At 37.5% G+C, this 20505-nt stretch overlaps 1 protein-coding gene across 36 annotated transcripts in view; it reads right to left on the bottom strand.

Moving 5' to 3' along the window:
• LOC106880568 (kinesin-like protein unc-104) overlaps positions 1-20505 on the bottom strand; it is a 267934-nt gene that overhangs the window by 144272 nt on the left and 103157 nt on the right. For all 36 annotated transcript variants that reach the window (XM_089340891.1, XM_089340887.1, XM_089340888.1 and 33 more), the window contains exons 7-9: positions 18884-19062; positions 16000-16111; positions 2599-2742 (exon numbers count right to left, since the gene is read on the bottom strand). In XM_089340891.1, the coding sequence (XP_089197017.1) occupies positions 2599-2742; positions 16000-16111; positions 18884-19062 (435 nt within the window). The remainder of the gene's footprint in view (positions 1-2598; positions 2743-15999; positions 16112-18883; positions 19063-20505) is intronic.

The following is a 20505-nucleotide window of genomic DNA, read 5'->3' as shown; positions in this document are numbered from 1 at the left end:
TGAATGAAAAATATGTATCTACATTTTTAATCCGAGTTTCTTCCCAACTTAAAATTAAGGAAAAAAAAAATTTAATAATGTGATAAGTCAAATTATGACAGCCAACTCCACTGACAACACAATGTTGTTTCATATTGAAAAAAATATTGGTAAATGTAGTTGAAGACAATATCACGATCAAATATAAAGGCCAAAAAATTGCTTACAGACTTCAAAGGAATTTACTTTGCAAAATTGTGTGTGTGTGTGTGTGTGTGTGTGTGTGTGTGTGTGTGTGAAATTGCTGAAGCAAAAACAACTTTTGAATGTAAAAAAAAAAGGTGGGGATAGAAATCTCATAAAAAAAACAGAGTAGTTTGAAAATGAAGTAAAACCCCCTCATCTATGACTTTTCTGGCCAATATAACAACAGTCAATATTCAAACACTTATGGTCTTTAATTATATATATATATAGCAATCATTTATCTGCATCATTCAAGTATGATATGGCAGTAACCTTCAGTTATTATATTACAACAGTAACTCAGCTACCAGAGAGCACCAGATATCAAAGAGTTGTCACTCCTTCAGAAACTAAACTTCAGATCTATAGATCAATAACTGACATTTGATAAATTCAGCAACACAAGAAATCAGTTAGGCATCATACCATACCAGCTATAGACAACAGATCATAAGTGCATATTGTTAAGATGCCTAAACAGTAAATACTATGTTGCAGTTATGACTTTCTATCGGTCAATTTTTATATTTTATGACATACAACAATCAGTCATTTTGATGATAGTCAGCTGCTCTTCCTATATATATATATATATATATATATATATATATATATATATATATATACAAAATTGTCTCTAACTGTGACTGATGGTGCACAGTAGAACCTACATTGCTAGAAATAAGAGCTAAAAGCCCTTAGAGCCACAGGAAGCACATGTCTATGCATTGACAGGGGAGATAACCACCCCACAGCAAGTGAAAGGGCTTTTAGCTCTTATTTCTAGTAAGGTGGGTGCTACCTTGCACCACCAGTCACCTTCGTTATATATATATATATATATATATATATATATATATATATATTTAAAAATTTAAGGAATGGAGAAAACGCATGTTATAACTGCATACTTTATTCCGACATATGTTTCGAAGAATTACAATTTATGCGATCCATAGGAATCGGCGATGTTATATATATATATATATATATATATATATATATATATACATATTGCTTTTTGTATCTGGTTTGCAAGATTCTTGATGTGAATTCATGTGTTGAAACAAACCTTGTGTCTTGTGAGAGTCGTTACACAATTAACAACACATGCACTGGTTCAATATCACTTCTTTATTGTTAGTCAATTGGTTAAATATTTAATCAACTAACTAATCGAAAGTTTCTTTAATGTGTTGGTTAAACAATCAATCGGTTGTTTGTTAGTCAAAGTTCTTTCATCACTGTTTGCGACCTTTTCAGTGACTTCCCTTTTTCTCCAAAATATATATATATAACTAATCACAAGAAATATGAAGCTAGTTTCTGAAGTTTGTCACATTCAAGAAATCAGACTGCCAAAATGAAGTCATCAGAGATATAAAAACCTAACTATATATTGGGTAAGTAATCTTATTCATATGTAACTATCTTTTAAGTCTATTTCTAAAAATATTTATATTCTTATCAATGTGAGTTCCACAAACTACAGATGGGCTCTCAGAAATGTGAGTCCCACAAAAAGGTAACAAATCCAATAACAGAATCTATGGCACAAGTTCTAAATGAATTTTAAGTATTTTCTTAGCTTAATCTTCAAACCTACAAATTCTCTTGTTTAGACCAATGCTCCGCCAAACAGTATGCCGCGAGACAATACTAGGTGTGTGGCAGTATAACCTGAGTATAATTTTTTCCCTATACTTTTCCCCCCTATAATTTTTTCCCTATACTTTTTTCCCCTATAATTTTTTCCCCAATAATTTTTTTCCCTATACTTTTTTGTTCCCTATACTTTTTTCCCCTATAATTTTTTCCCTATACTTTTTTCCCCTATAATTTTTTCCCCAATAATTTTTTTCCCTTTACTTTTTTTCCTCCCCTATAATTTTTTTCCCTATATCTTTAGTTATATTTTTAGTTCAGGTGTGCCACCGAATTTTGGAAAGAATATAAGTGTACCATAAGTGAAACAGATTGAAGAACACTGATTTAGACAATAGTTTGGAAATTTCATAGGGATGTTAAAGAGAGACTCTTAAGTAATTCAAACTATCCAAGATGCATAACAGATGTTTTGTTGATGCAATGTACAGACTCATGATTCGAAACAGGACTTTACACTGTATATTTATATTTATTTGGTTACTAGCTGTGAATTGTTTTACTCATTTGCAAATCATCAACATGTATACATTTTATTCATCTGTTACATAAAACAAAAAAAAAATTGGGTGGGGGTGTTTAACAAACACACATGTATATTAATTATAATGAAAGATTCACCAGAGACGTTACAATCATTGCCGGTATATTTTATGATAACCCATCCACCAAAAAATGAAAATAAAACTTGTTATTAATTAAACTTACCACGTCTGCCAGAGCAGAAATTACTTTTCCAAGGGTCGTCAAAGATTTGTTAATGTTGGCGCCTTCTTTCAGGCGGGTTCCTTTGGCACCGGTTGAATCAGCTCGTTCACTGCCGGCCAAGTCTACAAGACTGATTTTGCTCACCTACAGAAAGAAAATTTAAATATTCGTAAATTTAAGTAAAAAAAAAAAAAAAAAAAAAAAAAAAAACCAATTAAAAGCACAAGGAAAAAAATAACATTAACTACACCACACGTAACAATCCCGCAAATTGGAAAGTATAACAATCAGCTTAACAAGTAGACTAATTGTGTTATAGAAAGAATCAGATTTTAGAAAAGACTGATGCAATTTCATGTTGGAGTTTCCATGAGTTTAGTAAAAGATGAAGGAAAGAGATGAAAAGCAATGTAGTAACTTACAATAATGAAGGACTGGTACCTGATTCCTTCAAAAAGAGGAGTAAACTCACAAGGATCTTCAAAGTACCTTGCTATATGTCTACATCTGCACTGAAATACTTTACAATTGAGACAAGTTGTCCATGCCACAACTCTCCATTATTAGTATTAAGGCAGTAAGATAACAGAATAATTAATATGCCAGACAAAACGCTTAACAGCATTTCATTTATCTTTGTTCTGAGTTCAAATTCCACCAAGGTTGACTTAGCCTTTCATCTGGGGCTCACTAAATTAACTACCAGTTGAGTACTGGGGGTCAATATAATTGACTTACACCCTCCCCTAAATTTCAAGCTTTGTGCCTGGAGTAAAAAGGATTATTATTGCTGTTGTTGCAAACAAAATGCTTAGTAACATTTTTTTTCCTCACTTCTTTTTGCTCTGAGTTCAAATCCTGCCATGATTAACTTTCCCTTTCATCCTTTTAGGATAGATAAAATAAAGTACCAGTGAAACACTGAGGTCATTGTAAGCAACTATTTCACTGCCCGCCAAAATTAGTGGCCTTGTACCAAAACTTGAAAGTATTTTGAAGGCAGTGAGCTGGTAGAATCATTAGCACACTGTGAAAAATTCTTAGCGGCATTTCATCCATCCTTACGTTCTGAGTTCAAATGCCATGAAGGTCAACTTTGCCTTTCATCTTTTCAGAGTCAATAAAATAGTACTAGTTGTGTACTGGGATTAATGTAATTGACTTAACTCCTCTCCTGAAATTTCAGACCTTGTGCCTATAGAAGAAAGGGTTATTGTTCTTATTAAGGTAGTGGGCTGACAGAATAGTTAACATGTCAGATAAAAAGTTTAGCATCTTTTCTTCTGACTCTTTACATTGAGTAAAAGTCCCACTGACGTTGGCTTCATCTGTTACCATTTCACGGTCAATGAAATAAAGTGGGGTCAATGTAACTGACTTCCACTGCCCATCAGAATTCCTGGCCAGGAGCCAAAATTTGGAACAATTTTTTTTCAAAATCATGAAACCCCCCAAGTTCAATCTCAGTATGTAACACCTTGGGAAAGTGTTTTGTACAACAAATGCAGTTTGACCCAAGCCAGGGAGACAAAAATACAAATACACCCAAATATATATATCTTGTTATTCTTTTACTTGTTTCAGTCATTTGATTGCGGCCATGCTAGAGCACCGCCTTGAATGGACTTAAATCCGCTCACAAGGCTTTGGTCAGCCCAAGACTATAGTAGAAAACACTTGCCCAAGGTGCCACGCAGTGGGACTGAACCCGGAACCATATGGTTGAGATGCAAGTTTCTTACCGCACAGCCATGCCTGCACCTATATATATATATATATATATATATATATATACACATACACACACACACACACAATGGATCACACAGCTTCTGTTTATCAAATTTACTAACAAGGTATTGGTCAGCCTGGGGCAATAGTAGAAGACACTTGTCCAAGATGTTGTACAGTGAGACTGAACCCTAAACCCCTTGGTTGCAAAGGGAGCTTCTTAACCACACAGTCATTCTTTGTCTTTCTTCCATGTTCATCACAGGGATTGACAAAGTGTTTAATATTGATCCTTGGAGAACCATGTGGCTATCCAGCAGGATAGATATTGCAACTAAAAGGAATAAAGACCCCCTTCAGTCATGAATGACCATGGAATGGTTCCTAGAAAGTTACCCTCCAAGGCACAAGACTGGGCAAGGATATGGAACACCCATGCAAACCAGCATCCCTCCTCCATTCCACCGATGTTATCCAAGGGAAAGGCAAAGGCCGATATAGCTTGGTACCAGTGACATCGCAGCTCATTTCTACAGATGAGTGAAATGGAGCAACGTGAAATAAAGTGTCTTGCTCAAGAACACAACACAAAGCCCAAGTCCAGGAATTGAACTCACAACCTCACAATTGTAAGCTCAATACTCTAACCACTGAGCCATGCACCTTTGCCACTATATATATCAATATAACATGACTGAATTTTTATTGTTCATCAATTTATTAAATCTTATTAAAGCAATAATGACATGAAAGAACAAAGAAATTATTGTTTTTAAACCAATAAATTCTTTTATTAATTACACTTTTTAATTTTATTTGAGAAATTTACGCGATTGGAATTGATGATTCCATGAAAGGATCAAATGACCCTTTCGTGACCTCTTGCTCAAACATAACCAAATTCCACTGAGAAAACCCAGAAGATCTAACTTCTCAAGCCATGGGTCCAGTATTTAATTTTATTGCATTTATAGTACTTATATTTTATTCAGTTAATTAAATTCATTCTTGAATTATATATATATTTCTTCCTATAACTGCCTTTTCTACTATATTCAGAATATTAATGATAATACTGATGTATCATATAGAGAGGTTTAATGAGTTTTATAAGGAGCTATGGTAATTGAACAAACAATGATCAGATGTTATTTTATGGTAGCTCTCCATCTCTCAGGCCATGCCTTCCTTCTAAGTGGGGTAGATATATTCCGTCTTTGTCTGTTTTGGAGTGATAACTTTGGTATGCTGTTAACAGTTTCCTGGTTTTTCTTTCTAAGTTTATCAATTCACTGATCTTCCAGTTCATTACGTTGAAGCTGTAATTCATGACTGATGTGGCTAACATGTTTATCCCTATTATCTTATTTTTAGCATTGAGTTCAGTGTTTAATATTAGCCTAACACTTCTCTAACGTTCTCTCCTAATTTTCTCTTTCATTTCTGTGGGTTGTATTTTAGCTATTTCGTCTATTCCTAGATATTTGTAAGGGTGATTGTGGTCTAATCCACTGATTTCTGTGTTTATGTCAAGTGCAATGTCTTCAGTGCTGATTAATTTGCCTCTTCTCAATGTCACTTTGGCACATTCGTCCAGCTCATGTCGATGGTCTTGCTGAAACTATGAACAATTTTTAGGTTATTCCGTTCTATGGTCTTTTTAGTGAACATCTTTAAGTCATCTGTGTATAGGAGATGATTTACTGCTTGTCCATAGCATCTATAACCCATGGTGGTTTCATTTAACAAGTTTGTAAGTGGAGGCAGAGCAAGGCAGAAAAGCAGGTAGGTGACAGTGAGTCTCCTTGGAAAATCCCTCTTCTTATGAGTATAGGGCATGTTTTAATTATTTGTGATTCCTTTTTCAGCATTATACTGGTTTTCCATAATAATAATAATAATAATAATAATAATAATAATAATATTGACTTCAAATTTTAGCACAAGGCCAGCAATTTCAAGGGAGGGGAATAAGTCAATTACATTGACCCCAGTGGTGCTTATTTTATCAACCCCAAAAGGATGAAAGGCAAAGTTGACCTCTGCGGAACTTGAACTCAGAACGTAGCAGCAGATGAAAGGGACAAAATACATGCTGACAATTCTTCTGGCTCACCACCTTATTAATAATAATAATGCTAGTGGTAGTAATAGTAAGGCAGTGAGCTATCAGAATTGTTAGCACACGGGGCAAACAGCATTTCATCCATCTTCATGTTCTGTGTTCAAATGCTGCCAACATTGACTTTGCTTGGTATCTTTTTGGGGGTCAATAAAAAAAGTACCAGTTGAACACTGGGGGTCAGTGTAATCAACTTAATCTGTCCACCAAAATTTCTGGTCTTGTACCAAAATTTGAAAGCACTATTATTATTATTATTATTATTATTAAGGTAGCAAGCTGGCAGAATCGTTAGCACACTGAGTGATATGCTTAACGGCATTTCGTCCGTCTTTTCGTTCTGAGTTCAAATTCTGTTAAGGTCGACTTTGCCTTTCATCCTTTCCGGGGTCAATAAAATAAGTACTAGTCCCCACAAATTTCAGGCCTTGTGCCTATAGTAGAAAGGATTATTATTATCATTATTATTATTATTATCATTGATGTTATTAATATCATCATCATCATCATCATCATTAGTAGTAGTAGTAGTACTACAAGAAGCTGGGAGAATCATTAGCATGATGGATGAAGCTTTGTTCTGAGTTCAAATTCTGCTGAGGTCGGTTTTGTCTTTCATCCTTTCAGGGTTAATAAAATAAGTACCAGTTGCACACTAGGGTCAACGTAACTGACTATCACCTGCCCACAGAAATTTCAGGCCCTTGTGCCTATAGTACAAATCATCATCGTCATCATCATCATTGTCGTCGTTGTTGTCAACACCAACATTTTCAAATTCTGCCAAGGTCGACGTTGTCTTTCATCCTTTCCCCGGGGAGGGGGGGGGTCAACGTCCTCGACAACCACATCACACCAGATGGAGCGTTCATTGTTATCACTTCCACCACCACCACCACCATCGCCAACACCAACACCATCACCACGGATGCAGACAGTATCTTCCTGCCGTTATCCACTACCGCATGCATCCCGTTACCACCTGAAACTAGAGCAATAGCAACTACCACCACCACCACCACCACTACCACCACCATCACCATGAAGAGAGCAGGTGTAAAAAAGCCTGCCCTCTTGCACAGCAGTATGAGTCAGCTGGCTTAGCTGGTAGGTTGACTGCTGTATATAGATGTAATGCCATGAGTCATAATCACATTGAACACAAGATCAATCAGTCAATTCTAATAGAATTTTTATAGATGGTGGTTTATGATGACGGTGATGACGATGATGATGATGATGATGGGTCTGGATTGTGCTGCTGCTGCTGCTGCTGCAGCTATGATGGTGGTGATTGTCCTTGTGGGTTTCAGTGATGATGGCTGTGGTGGTGGTGGTGGTGGTGGTGGTGGTGGTGGTGCAGCTGCAGCTGGTTGTAGTATGGCAGTGGTGGTGGTGAGTGTCGTAGTGGTTTTGGTGATGGTGGTGGTTGTGGTGGTGGTGGTAGAGGTGGGCTGTGTTTGTAGTGGTAAGGGCACTGGCTGAATGGTGTTGATGGTTGTCACTGTGGTTTCTGTATTGGTTATAGTGGTGGTGGTGGTGGGGCTGGGGTGGGTTGTGGTAGGAGAGTGTGATGGTGGTAGTGGTAACGGTTTTAATAGTGGTGGTGGTGGTGGTGGTGGTGGTGGGGCTGGGGTGGGTTGTGGTAGGAGAGTGTGATGGTGGTAGTGGTAATGGTTTTGATAGTGGTGGTGATGATGGTACAGTTGTTATTAGTGGTGGTAGTGGTGCTGCTGCTACTGCTTGTTGCTGTATTAATGGTAACAAGTAGACACGGTAACTGTAGTAGTGGCTGGCTGGCTGGCTGGCTGGTGGTGATGGTGGTGATGGTGGTTGTGATGATGATGATGTGGTGGAATGAGGGAGATGGTGAAGATAATGATAATGATGACAGTGATTGTGGAGAGGCCTGTGTTGGTAGTAGTGGCAGCAGTGGTGGTAATAGTGGTCAGCCACAACTGTTGAGCATAGTAGTAGTGGTGATGGTGGTGGTGATGGTGATGGTGGTGGCAATGGTGGCAAGTGAATTTTTCTGAAATGCAGTAGAACGACAGAAGAAGCAGTTTCATTTCCCCACTACCTCCTTCATCTCCCACTTCAACAGATATAAAAAAATTAAGTACCCTAGTACCAGCGATACACTGAGGTCCAAAGGGGCCCTTTTATTGTCTGTACACCCCCCTCTCTCGTAACAACATCAGTGGCTATTATTATGGTCGTTGTAGTGATTTTTCTGATGGCAACAGTCATTGTGTAGTGGTAGTGATGGTTTGGGAGAGGACACAGTGGTTGTTATTATCACACTAGTGCTGATGAGATAACAATGCTCAGTCTTACTTTCCAGTGTGAATGAACTCGCAGCTTGTACTCGGCTTTCATAAATTGTTTTTCAGTGCCTGTGTAGTTGCAAGCAGACACACATGTTCGTGGTTCTCCTTGTTCTTCAGTGCCTGTGTAGTTGCAAGCAGACATACATATTCATGGCTCCCATAGCATTGACTCAGTGGAGCTTCAATGGTGTGACAGCTGGAGCGAGAGAGGGATGTACCAGTAATTGGCTGATACTCATTTTTAGTTGAGTACACTGAAGCAATGCAAGATGATGTGCCTTACTCAAAGAAATGGCACAATTGCCCAGCTCAAGAACTGAACTCATAATCTCATGAGATAACAATGAATATGATGATATCCAATATAACAGATGAATGTGGTATTGATATCATATGTCTTTATTAACTATGCTTTAGCATTTTCAACCATTGCACCATGGCTATGCTGGAGCATCACATTCAAGAGTTTCAGGCAAGTGAATTGAACCCTTAGTACTTTTAAAAAATATATTTTAGTGATAGAGGCAATATCAATAGCAAAAGGTAATATTTATCCCCGCTAAAATGTGGATGTTCTGTTATAACAAACTATGTTGTGGTTGATACCATGAGAGAAACTCTCATATTGGCATTTGGTGTAAAATGCACTCTTGTTTATAGCACTTGCAAAGAGACAAGCTCATGCTATCTCCAGTGCTGAGACCACCAAATCATGTGATTTTGACCTTTCTTGGTCTTGTCAATGATGGACGCTCAACCACTAGAGGTAGGTAGCAGCGACTCATCTCCCTGCCAATGGTATGTAGAAAAATAGGCTTTATCAGTATTGTGAGGAGCAAGTGCAAATGTCAAACTGAGCTTAAAGGGGGTACCAACTTGTATAGGACCAAATACCAGAAGATATTTTCATTTAAACACAAATTCTTTCAGCCCTTGCCAACACCAGCCAAACAAAACAGTATTGTTACGTTAACATTCACTATAAAGAAACCGTAGCTCAGTGTTTTTGAAAATGCGTGGAATAAAAGAACTTGTCTTTACTTACAAAAGAGGTAAGGGTTGGTGACAGGAAGAGTATCTGGCTATCAAATACTATTTCAATTAATTTCCACTTAACCCAAGTTAGCATGGAAAAACAGATGTAAAGCAAACACACACACAAAGGTCTCTTTCAATTTCCATCTATGAATCCATTCACATGGCTTTGCTCAACCTGAGGCTATAGCAGAAGACTCTTGCCCAAGGTACTGTACAGTAGGACTGAACCTAAAGCCATATGGTTAAAAAAGAAACTTCTTACCACACAGCTATGCTTGCACCTATATACATCTATATATAGGGTAAGGATAAAGAGTTCCTTTGGTTACAAATGACCATGGTGTTGCACCTAGAAAGTTCCCCTCCGAGACACAAATCCAGGAAAGGTTGTTTATGTATACCAGTCTCCTCTCTCCAGGCCACCGATGTTATCGAGGGGGAAGGCAAAGGCTGATACAGGTTGGCACCAGTGATGTCACATCTCATTTCTACAACTGAGTGAACTGGAGCAACGTGAAATAAAGTGACTTGCTCAAGAACACAACACACAGCCTGGTCCAGGAATCAAACTCACAACCTCGCAGTCGTAAGCCCGGCACCCTAACCACTGACCCATGCATCTTCACACACACACACACACACACACGCACACACACAAGCATACACACGCATGCACTCACACACACATACACACAACTTTAACAGGTTTCCACACATAATTACTGTCAAGTGAATTTCATACATAAGGTATTGGTTAATCTGTCAATCTGGTGTTCCAAAAGGAATCTTGCCTCCAGGGAAAAGCAAGATGCTCTGCAGTGGTACCGAACATAGAACCAGATGGTTACTAAGAAAAATTTGTAACTACACAACTATGCCTGCACCCATAAAATGATGATGATAGCAAGAATGGAGAAACAGGATGTCTCCGAGACTAGATATGGTGATGATGATGACAACGACAAGGATGAAGAAACAACAACAAGGACCAGGATATCTAAGAGATAATCAAGCAGTCTGACTGGTTACTCTATATTTACCTTCCGCACTCCATCTTTTCCATTTTCATTAGGTGTAATCAATACTGAAATTATGACTGATGTTTCAAATAGAAACACATTGAAACACACCCTTTCTTTCTCTCTCTCTATACATATACATGTATGTATGTATGTATATATATATATATATATATATATACATGTGTATGTATATGTATGCAAATGTGTATATATATATATATATATATATATATATATATATATATATATATATATATATATATATATATATACACACACCCTTAAGGACATACATTAATGTATGGAAACAATTGTCCTGTTGTCAGGTATTACTTCGCTAATAAAACTAGTGTGTGTGTGTGTGTGCGTGTGAGAGAGAGAGAGTGTGTGTGTGAGAGAGTGTGAGAGAGAGAGAGAGTGTGAGAGAGAGATAGTGTGAGAGAGAGAAAGAGAGAGAGGGTAATATGCATGTAAAATAAACAACTCAGTACATGAAATAGGAGTTCGTTTATGTGGTCAGCACTGATGATTCACACTGTTGCCATTCCGAGTTTCTTGCATCTGTTGAGTTCCTTCATACAGCAACAGGATGGATGAAACTGTTGAAATTTGGAACACAGTAAATAAACACCCTGCATTTTCATTGGTCCATTCCAGTTACCGGAAATTATGTGCAAAAGTGAGAAACTTGGAGTAGCAACAGAGTGAGTCAGCTTTATATATATATATATATATATATATATATATATATATATATATATATATATATATATACATATAAATGTATACATGTATATATAAATAAACCACACATGTAAATGCACAGATATATATATTCACACACACACACACAGAGGCACAGGTATGGGTGTATAGTAAGAATTTTGCTTCCCAACTACATGGTTCCAGGCTCAGTCCTACTGCATGGCAACTTGGCCAAGTATCTTCTACTGAAATCTTTGGCCAACCAAAGCCATGTGAGTGGATTTGGTAAACAGAAACTAAAAGAATCCCATCGTATAGATGTGTGTGTATGTGTGCGTGGATCTTTGTGTTCATGTTTGTCCCCCATCCACCACTTGACAACTGGTGTTGGTGTGTTTATGTCCCTGTAACTCAGTGGTTTGGCAAAAGAGACTGATAGAATAAGTACCAGGCTTAAAAAAAAGGGCTGGGGTTGATTTATTCAGCTAAAACAAAATGTTCAAAGTGGTGCCCTGGCATGGACACAGTCTAATGACTGAAACAAGAAAAAGAGAAGAGAAGACACACACACACACACACACACACAGATATGTATACATAGATATATATGCAATGATGAGTGTGTTTGTGTATGTGTCACTGTGTAGTAGTTTTAAGATTAGAAGAGTCAGGCTAAGTGATGTGCCAGTGTTATCCGAAGGTAGCTACTCCTCTGATTGACTTGTTTATAACAGTCTAGGTGTGTGAGAGAGGGAGTTGAAGAATGAATGCAAGAGCATACCCATTGGGGTGTGAATGAAAGAGCCAGTGAGCGTAAAAGTGTGAGTCAGTGAGCATAAAAGTGCATGAGTTGATGAATGTGAATGTGTGTCAGTGAGAGTAAATGCATGAGTTGGTCAGCACAAATGTGTGAGCCTGTGAGTACGAAAGCAGGAGTCAATGAATGCGAATGCATGAGTCAGTGAGTCAGTAAGTATGAGTGTGTGAATCCGTGAATGTGAGTGAATGAGTCAGAGTGTGTGAGTGTCTATGTCAGAATGTGTAATGGTATGAGTCAGAGTGCATGAGGATACGAGTCAGAGTGCATGAAGGTATGAGTCAGAGTGCATGAAGGTATGAGTCAGAGTGCATGAAGGTATGAGTCAGAGTGCATCAGGATATGAGTCAGAGTGCATCAGGATATGAGTCAGAGTGCATGAGGGTACAAGTCAGAGTGTATGAGGGTATGAGTCAGAGTGCATGAGGGTACGAGTCAGAGTGCATGAGGGTACGAGTCAGAGTGCATAAGGGTATGAGTCAGAGTGCATAAGGGTATGAGTCAGAGTGCATGAGGGTATGAGTCAGAGTGCATGAGGGTACGAGTCAGAGTGCATGAAGGTACGAGTCAGAGTGCATGAAGGTTCGAGTCAGAGTGCATGAGGGTATGAGTCAGAGTGCATGAGGGTACGAGTGCATGAAGGTATGAGTCAAAGTGAATGAGTGTCAGAGGCAGAGTGCATGAGCCAATGCGTGTGTGTGTGTGTGTGTGTGTGTGTGCATACAAATGCATGAGGGAGAGTGTGTAAGGCCATGAACCAGAGTACAGGAGTGTCTGAGAATCTAACTCAGGGTGCAAGAGTGTCTGAGTATCTGAGTCAGAGTGCAGGCACATCTAAGTCATGGTGCAGGAGTGCCTGAATCAGATTGCAGGAGCGCCCGAGTCAGAGTGCAGAAGCAGCTGAAGTGTCAGAGTGCAGGAACATCTGAGTCAGAGCATGTGAGTGTGGGTATGTGTGAACGACTTGAGAGGATGTTCAAATGAGTGTATGTCTTAATGTGTCAGACTGCGTATGAACACATGAATGAGTGTGTGTGTGTGTGTAAATGAGTCATAGTATTGTGTGAATGAGTCAGAGTGTCTGCACCAATGAGTTCAAAGTGTCTATACAAATGAGTCAGAATATTTGCTATGTCGGTGTATGCATATGCAAGTGGATGAATATGTCAGTGTGTGAGTAGGTTTTTGTGAGTGTGTATATGTGTGTATATTACCATCACTACCACAATCAAATCTATTATTCCTCGTATCACCACAATGTTTCTTCTGATACTATCCACTCCACTCTTATTACATTGTACACACCTACCCAACCAGTCAAGTCTTCAACAAATCTGTCAGAATCTATTATCATTTGCAAGGTTAACAACCTTAGCAGTTCTCTTATGGTCTAAATAATGGCATGGAATTGGCTAAATTGTTAGAGTAGTAGACAAAATGTCTTGTGGTATTCATATTCTAAGACCTTGAACTCTGATTTCAAATCAGGCCGAGGTCAAATTTTACCGTTTCATCTTTCTGCGGTCAATAAATTAAATACCAGTCTCGAGTCATGGATTTGTGGAAATGTTAGAACATCAGAGAAGATGCCTTATGGCATTTATTCTGGATCTTTTGTATTCTAAGTTCATATTATACTGTATTCTAAGTTCATATTATACTATGGAGGAGGATGTGCCTAAGAGCTCTACCGTTACAGTTTTTCCAGAAATAGCACATGAGAGTGTATGGATGAATGAATGAATGAATGACCCAAACAAAAATTTTTTAATAATAATAATAATGGCTTCAAATTTTGGCACAAGGCCAGCAATTTCAGGGGAGGGTCTAAGTTAATTACATCGACCCCAGTGCTCAACTGGTATTTATTTTATCAACCCCGAAAGGATGAAAAGACAAAGTCAGCCTCAGCAGAATGTTAACTCTGAACATAAAGACGGATGAAATTCCATAAAGCATTTTGCCCAGCATGCTAACGATTCTGTCAGCTCGCTGCCTTGATGACGATGACGATGATGATGATGATGTGTTGCATGTTTTTAAAAATCTTAAATTCTTTCTCATTTTGAAAATTATTTGAACATATTTGAATATATAAAAATGTTACAGGTAAGATTATACCTATGACAATATTTTTTTTTTTTTTGATAAACAATGTATTTTTTCTATTTCTTATCAGTTTTTAATCCATTTCTCAACCTCTCATACATCAAGTTTGGTTTTACCTTTTCTGACTTCTTGGTAGCATTTAAGTAAATATGTAAAATCTCTTGATAAGTGAAACAGGCAGGGCAATATTATTTGAGTTAATATTATTGTTACCTTTAACTATCCAACTGTGAAAATAGTTACAGTTGCAGTAACATTTTTTTTTTTTTTTTTTGCTTTGAGGTAGTGATGTTCTTTTTCAACAAAAATGAGAAACAAAAGATCTTCAAGAAAATGTCATTGACCTATAAAACCTTTAGTCTTCTAACATTTAACACATTCCAACATCAGGTCCACAGACATGCTACCTCCCCTCTCTTTCTTACTCTCTGTCTTTGCATTTTCTATTGCTACTGCAATCACTATGCTCCTTGGAACTGGATGGCTGTATCACACATCTCCTGAGGCGCTCCCAATTCCTTTATCTCTCCATCAACCATATTATAACTACCCCCCACCCACCAAGTTCTGCACTATACCCTAATCCAACCCTTCCTTGCCAAAACATCATCCATTCCTCTTGAATTCTCTCCCTGCATCCTAATCCATTAATTCTTACTTTCTGAAGAGGAAGATTGTTAACTATTTGAGCTCTTCTATGCTGGAGGGCTAGCGAAGGTCATATGTACAGGGCCATCCTCCAGACTGAACCAAGATTTTCTTTATCATTGGAAATAACCCCACATGTTGTTTCTGCTCTTACTTCAACTTCGACCTTTTAACTCGTGCATGGAAAATGATATTTAAATGATTGCTCTCTTAGTTGTAATATTGTTCAAATAAATGACTTTCAGGTCTGCAATCTAGCATTTTAATTTCATGGCTACCACTGTATCAGAATAGAAGATTTTTTTTTAAAGTACCTCCTGGATCTATGGTACAAACTTCTTTGTACCATAGATCTTGTTTTAAATTAAATCCTCCATCAAAATTTTTATGTTATGTCCCAGACACCATTTTAATAATGACAGTAATGTTATTAAATTCTTCATTATTTTCAAAATTAATTGAAGCAAAGGCAGCGTACCACATCAGAAATATGGCAACAAAAGTGTTAAGTGATTTAAATGAAAAATATCCATCAAAATTTTATGCTAATTTACATTCCAGATGCCACCTTAATAATAACAAAGGTTAATTTAATTAAATTCATTATTTTCAAAATGAATTGAATCAAAGACAGTATACATCAATAGGAATATGGTAACAATATTTGTCAATGAGAAAACTTCTACATAACCACTTAGCACCCCTTAAATCAGATCCTATCATTTTAAATGAATTAAGAACATGTTAGACAATTTGGCTTAAGATTTGAAAAAAAATAGTCATAACTAAACACTTTTGATCACACATTCTTGCTTGATCAGAGCTGCCCAGGAGCTAAATAATAAAATCTTTTTAAATACAAACATAGCTAACACAAACCTTTTCTCCAACCATCTTAGTAGCTTGGTCAAGTTTTTTCTGGGTGAATATAATGGTAAAGACAGCATGTGAACGGCTGCTGGTTTCGTTCATGTTTGTTGCGGCAACGGTCCTGAAGATTAGGAAACACAAAGGAAAATAGAAAAGAAATTCAATACAATTTCTTAGAAATAATTCAAATGAAATTGGAAAAAAAATATGCATGAAATATTTATTTTATTCACATAATAAGAATCTAAAGAGGCAGGATAATGTTGTTTGACCAAAACTTCTGTATAGTATGGCATGGTTGGATTGAACAAATCAATGAATATCTTTATGTTAAGTTCTCAGATAAATACATCTCTCCTGACCTCATCATCAACATTGTCTCTCTTTCCAACTACTCCTGCTCACTCTTATATAATGTGGGGTAACCATGTGAAGGTGTGTAGCTTAGTGGTTAGGGTATTTGGCTTTGCTTTGGTCATAAGGTTCTAAGTTCAATTCCCAGCAGTGCAATGTGTCCTTGAGTAAGATACTTTATTTCATATTGCTCCAGTCCACTCAACTGGCAAAAGTGAATAGTGTCATGTTAAATCTCCCTGAGAACTACATTAATGGTACACATGTCTGTGGAATGCTCAGCCACATGCACATTAATTTCATGAGAAGGCTGTTCTCTTGATTGGATTAACTTGAACCCTTGATGTTGTAGCTGATGGAGTGTCAGTTGAGGTAGCCATGTATCTCCTCTACAGTAAGACACCAGTTCAGGTCCTTCCAACATACTTTAGTCTTTCAACACTGGGCATAAAACCACTTCCCTCCTTCCTACTATACACCTACTTAATTGGCAGAGGCTTTTTTTTGTCTTGCAAGTAACTTGTTCTCACTACTACTGTTGCCTGGAGGAAAAGTACCCAGTACACTTTGTAAAGTGGTTACCATTAAGAAGGGTACCTAGCTGTAGAAACTATGCCAATGCAAACACTGAAGCTTAATGCAGTCTTCAGCCTTGTTGGATTCTACTGAACTGTCCTACCCATGCCAGCATGCAAAGGGAGACATTAAAGAATGAATGATGATGATGATGATGATGATGATGATAGGAATGTGGTCTTGCCATTCTGTAAATGAAATGTCATTCAAAACTGAGCTCCACATTGAGCAACATGTAGTCAAGGAACTCAGCAACATCATCATCATCATCTTGTGTGCCATAGCCATCAAGTGCCACTGACATCTTATATTTGGAAAATTTTAGGCTAATAGGTAGCAAGACACCATACTGTCCCAGATGGAACTCGTTTTCAAATGAATAGACTGGAGCCACATGAAACGAAGCATCTTGCCAAAGGACACAATGCACCACCTGGTCCAGGAATTGAACTCACAACTTGATTATATGTCCAACAGCCTAACCACCAGATCATTTGCCTTCACGTTGTCAAGGGAAAGGATTCATAAAAAAAATTATATGACCTCTCAATAGTTCCACCATGGGGCCAATGGAAAATAACAGAATGTCATAAATCAAAAACCAAAAAAATGCCACATTAGAGAAGGGATTCTAGTTCTTAATTCAAACATATTCTAAACAGTGACATTTTATAATCTATTTACCATACAAGCTGATGCCACACCTTCTCGTTAAACCACTAAACCAACCCAATGTTGCTTGGTACCATCCATTCACTATCACATGTCCACACTCAAGTTCCTCCTCCATTTCATCTCTAAATAGCATTTTTATTACAATATCCAAAGCTAATTATCCAAAACATTAACTTAATTATAATCTCATTTTTTTATTTATTATTTTCTTTTTACCTCAGATTAACAATTCATTATCTTTATTTTAATGTCTCTCTCCTTGTTGCTATGGGTTGAATAGGTTTACAATAAATTTCTTCACATCTCAACTGTGAAAACCAATTTTCTCAGATCATACATTGATTACCTTTCTTCCCACATTTTTTATTTATCTACAATCTACAAGAACCACAAGTGCTTCTCTTCCCTGCCATATCACATTTTGTTTCCTCCTAATTTATACTATCTGCTCACCTTGCACAGCCATTTGCCTTGCCAGTAAACACCAGTCAATATATTTAAAGAAAGAGACAACTGGATGTGGCTGTTTGAACACTGAGAATTTGGCAGGACTGACTGGATATTGAACCTCTTTTGGCGACAGTACATTTTGGCATTATAGGTAAACACACATACAAGCACACAGAAACAGACACACACAGTGAAAGATAGAGATAACAATTTATTAATCGAACATCATCATCATTTAATGTCCATTTTCTATGCTGGCATGGGTTGGATGGTCTGACAGAACTAGTAAGCCAGGGAGCTGCACCAGGTTCCAGTCTAATTTGGATGCCCTTCCTAAAGCTGGATACCTTTCCTAACGCCAACCACTCTAAGAGTGCAGTGGGTGCTTTTTATATGCCACTGGCATGGGTGCCAGTTATGTGACACCGGCATTGACCACGACTATGGTCTCACTTGGCTTGACAAGTCTTCTCAAGTATGGTATATCACTAAAGGTCTCGGTCACCTGTTACTGCCTCTGTGAGGCTCAACATTCAAACGGTGCTTTTTACATACCACCGGCACATAGATAAATATCCTCAAATACATAAACAAAGCGAAAAATGAGAGAAATATTAAAACAAGTGAAACATTAAAACATCTGATGCCAAATAAACCACCATTGAATCAGTGACACCAAACAGCTGTACCAAAATGTCACATAACCATACATTTGATACTGAGTCACTTCTTAAACCAGTTTTCAGGTCAGCCATTTGCATAAATAATTTTTGTACAAACAAAGAATATAATCCACTCATTTGGCCCAAAAAGAAATAGGAAGACTTTCCTAACTTACCTGGCTTTGTTGCCTTCATCGATGAGTTTTCCAATGTCTTCAAAAGATTGTACGGCCAGTTTAGAAAGGTCCTCGACATATGGACCTAATAATGGATGTTCTCTCACGCGAAGGTTGTTTTTGTTACTGGGGTTCAAAAGATCCCGTACACGCTCACAGTAAATTTCCATGTAGCTGACCTAAATTACAAAAACCAGAAAAAAAGCATGTAGTTTGTTATGATTATTATTATTATTATTATTATTATTATTATTATTATGCTGGCACAATCATTAGCACACCAAACAAAATGCTCAGTAGCATTTCATCAGTCTCTACATTCTGAGTTCAGACTCCAACAAAGTCAACTTATCCTTTCATCCTTTCAAGATCAATGAGATAAGTACCAGTTGAGCAATGGAGTCAATGTAATCTACTAATCTCCTCCTGCAAAATTTCAGGCCTAGGATTATTATTATTATTGTTGTTATTATTATTGAGTGAAAGAGCAGTGCATGCCATCAAAGTGACACTGAGGTAAAGTATACAAAGCCCAGTGTACCCATCATGACTACCGTCTGATGAGGGTACACCAGGCACATGCATCACAACCATATGTGTGTGATAGGGTGATCTCATATTAAGATATACAGCACATAATCTCGCAGGTGGGGCCCAGTTAGAATTTTCTTTAGATCGAGTAGCCCATCCCAATTGAATAAGGGTTGTTTAAGGATGTTGAATGAAACATCCATATTTCCAGAGGTGAATTATTCAAACTCCAAAGAATTCCTTTTGACACATAGTTATGATGCTCCCCCACTACTTCTGCTCATGATCAGAGATGCACATATCATCACTAAGGGACATGCTCAAGTGGTTAAGGTCAAACAATTGACAAGCAAATCTTTGGTATTGAGAAGAATATTTGCTGTAGCCCATCTTTTATACCAAGACAAAACAATGTGCATGATAACACTTCCAATCAGTTAAAATCAAAAGCCATCAGAGCTAGTGCCTGCATATTATTATTAAAGATGTCACACAGTATCCAATCTGTGATGTTGTAGATTGAGGACATTGTGTGTAGTGAGGATTTGTGCTGTCTGTCAAGTAACAAGGACCTTAAACAGGCAATACTTTACGCAGTATGCATGCAGTTCCAAGTTAAGCTTATTTTTGCAACACACCAAGATTGTTAGGTATTTCTAAAGTGTCCAGATGTTTCTTCATGTTGGGCGGTATTGAACCCAATGTTCAGATGACAACACGAACAACCTTTATGTGTGACTCTCATAACTGCCACATCTTGGTGATCTCAATTTGCAGGCTTCCATATTTATTGGCCTTTCTTTTTCATTCATGACAATATGTTGATCTGGCACTACCACATTAGTTATTAGGCACTCTTGCTTGTCCCTCTCAAAGGCTACTATATCCAGCCCTTTGTGCTCTAACACCTTGTCTGTCTAAAAGTCAAAGTCCCAGAGGATCTTTGCCTTTACATTTTCACCCATTAATTTTTCCAGTGTATGTTGGTATCAAGCACCTATTATCTTGAGTCCATACTTCCAGTACAGTAATCAGTGAAAGTTTAAGGCTACCTTGCTGTATCAGCACTTATACTCTTTCTGTACAAGACT

This window comes from Octopus bimaculoides, chromosome 24, assembly GCF_046866305.1.
Source record: "Octopus bimaculoides isolate indiv1 chromosome 24, ASM4686630v1, whole genome shotgun sequence".
NCBI lineage: Eukaryota > Metazoa > Mollusca > Cephalopoda > Octopoda > Octopodidae > Octopus > Octopus bimaculoides.
The sequence above is the reverse complement of the archived record's forward strand: the minus strand, read 5'-3'. Positions and strand labels throughout refer to the sequence as shown.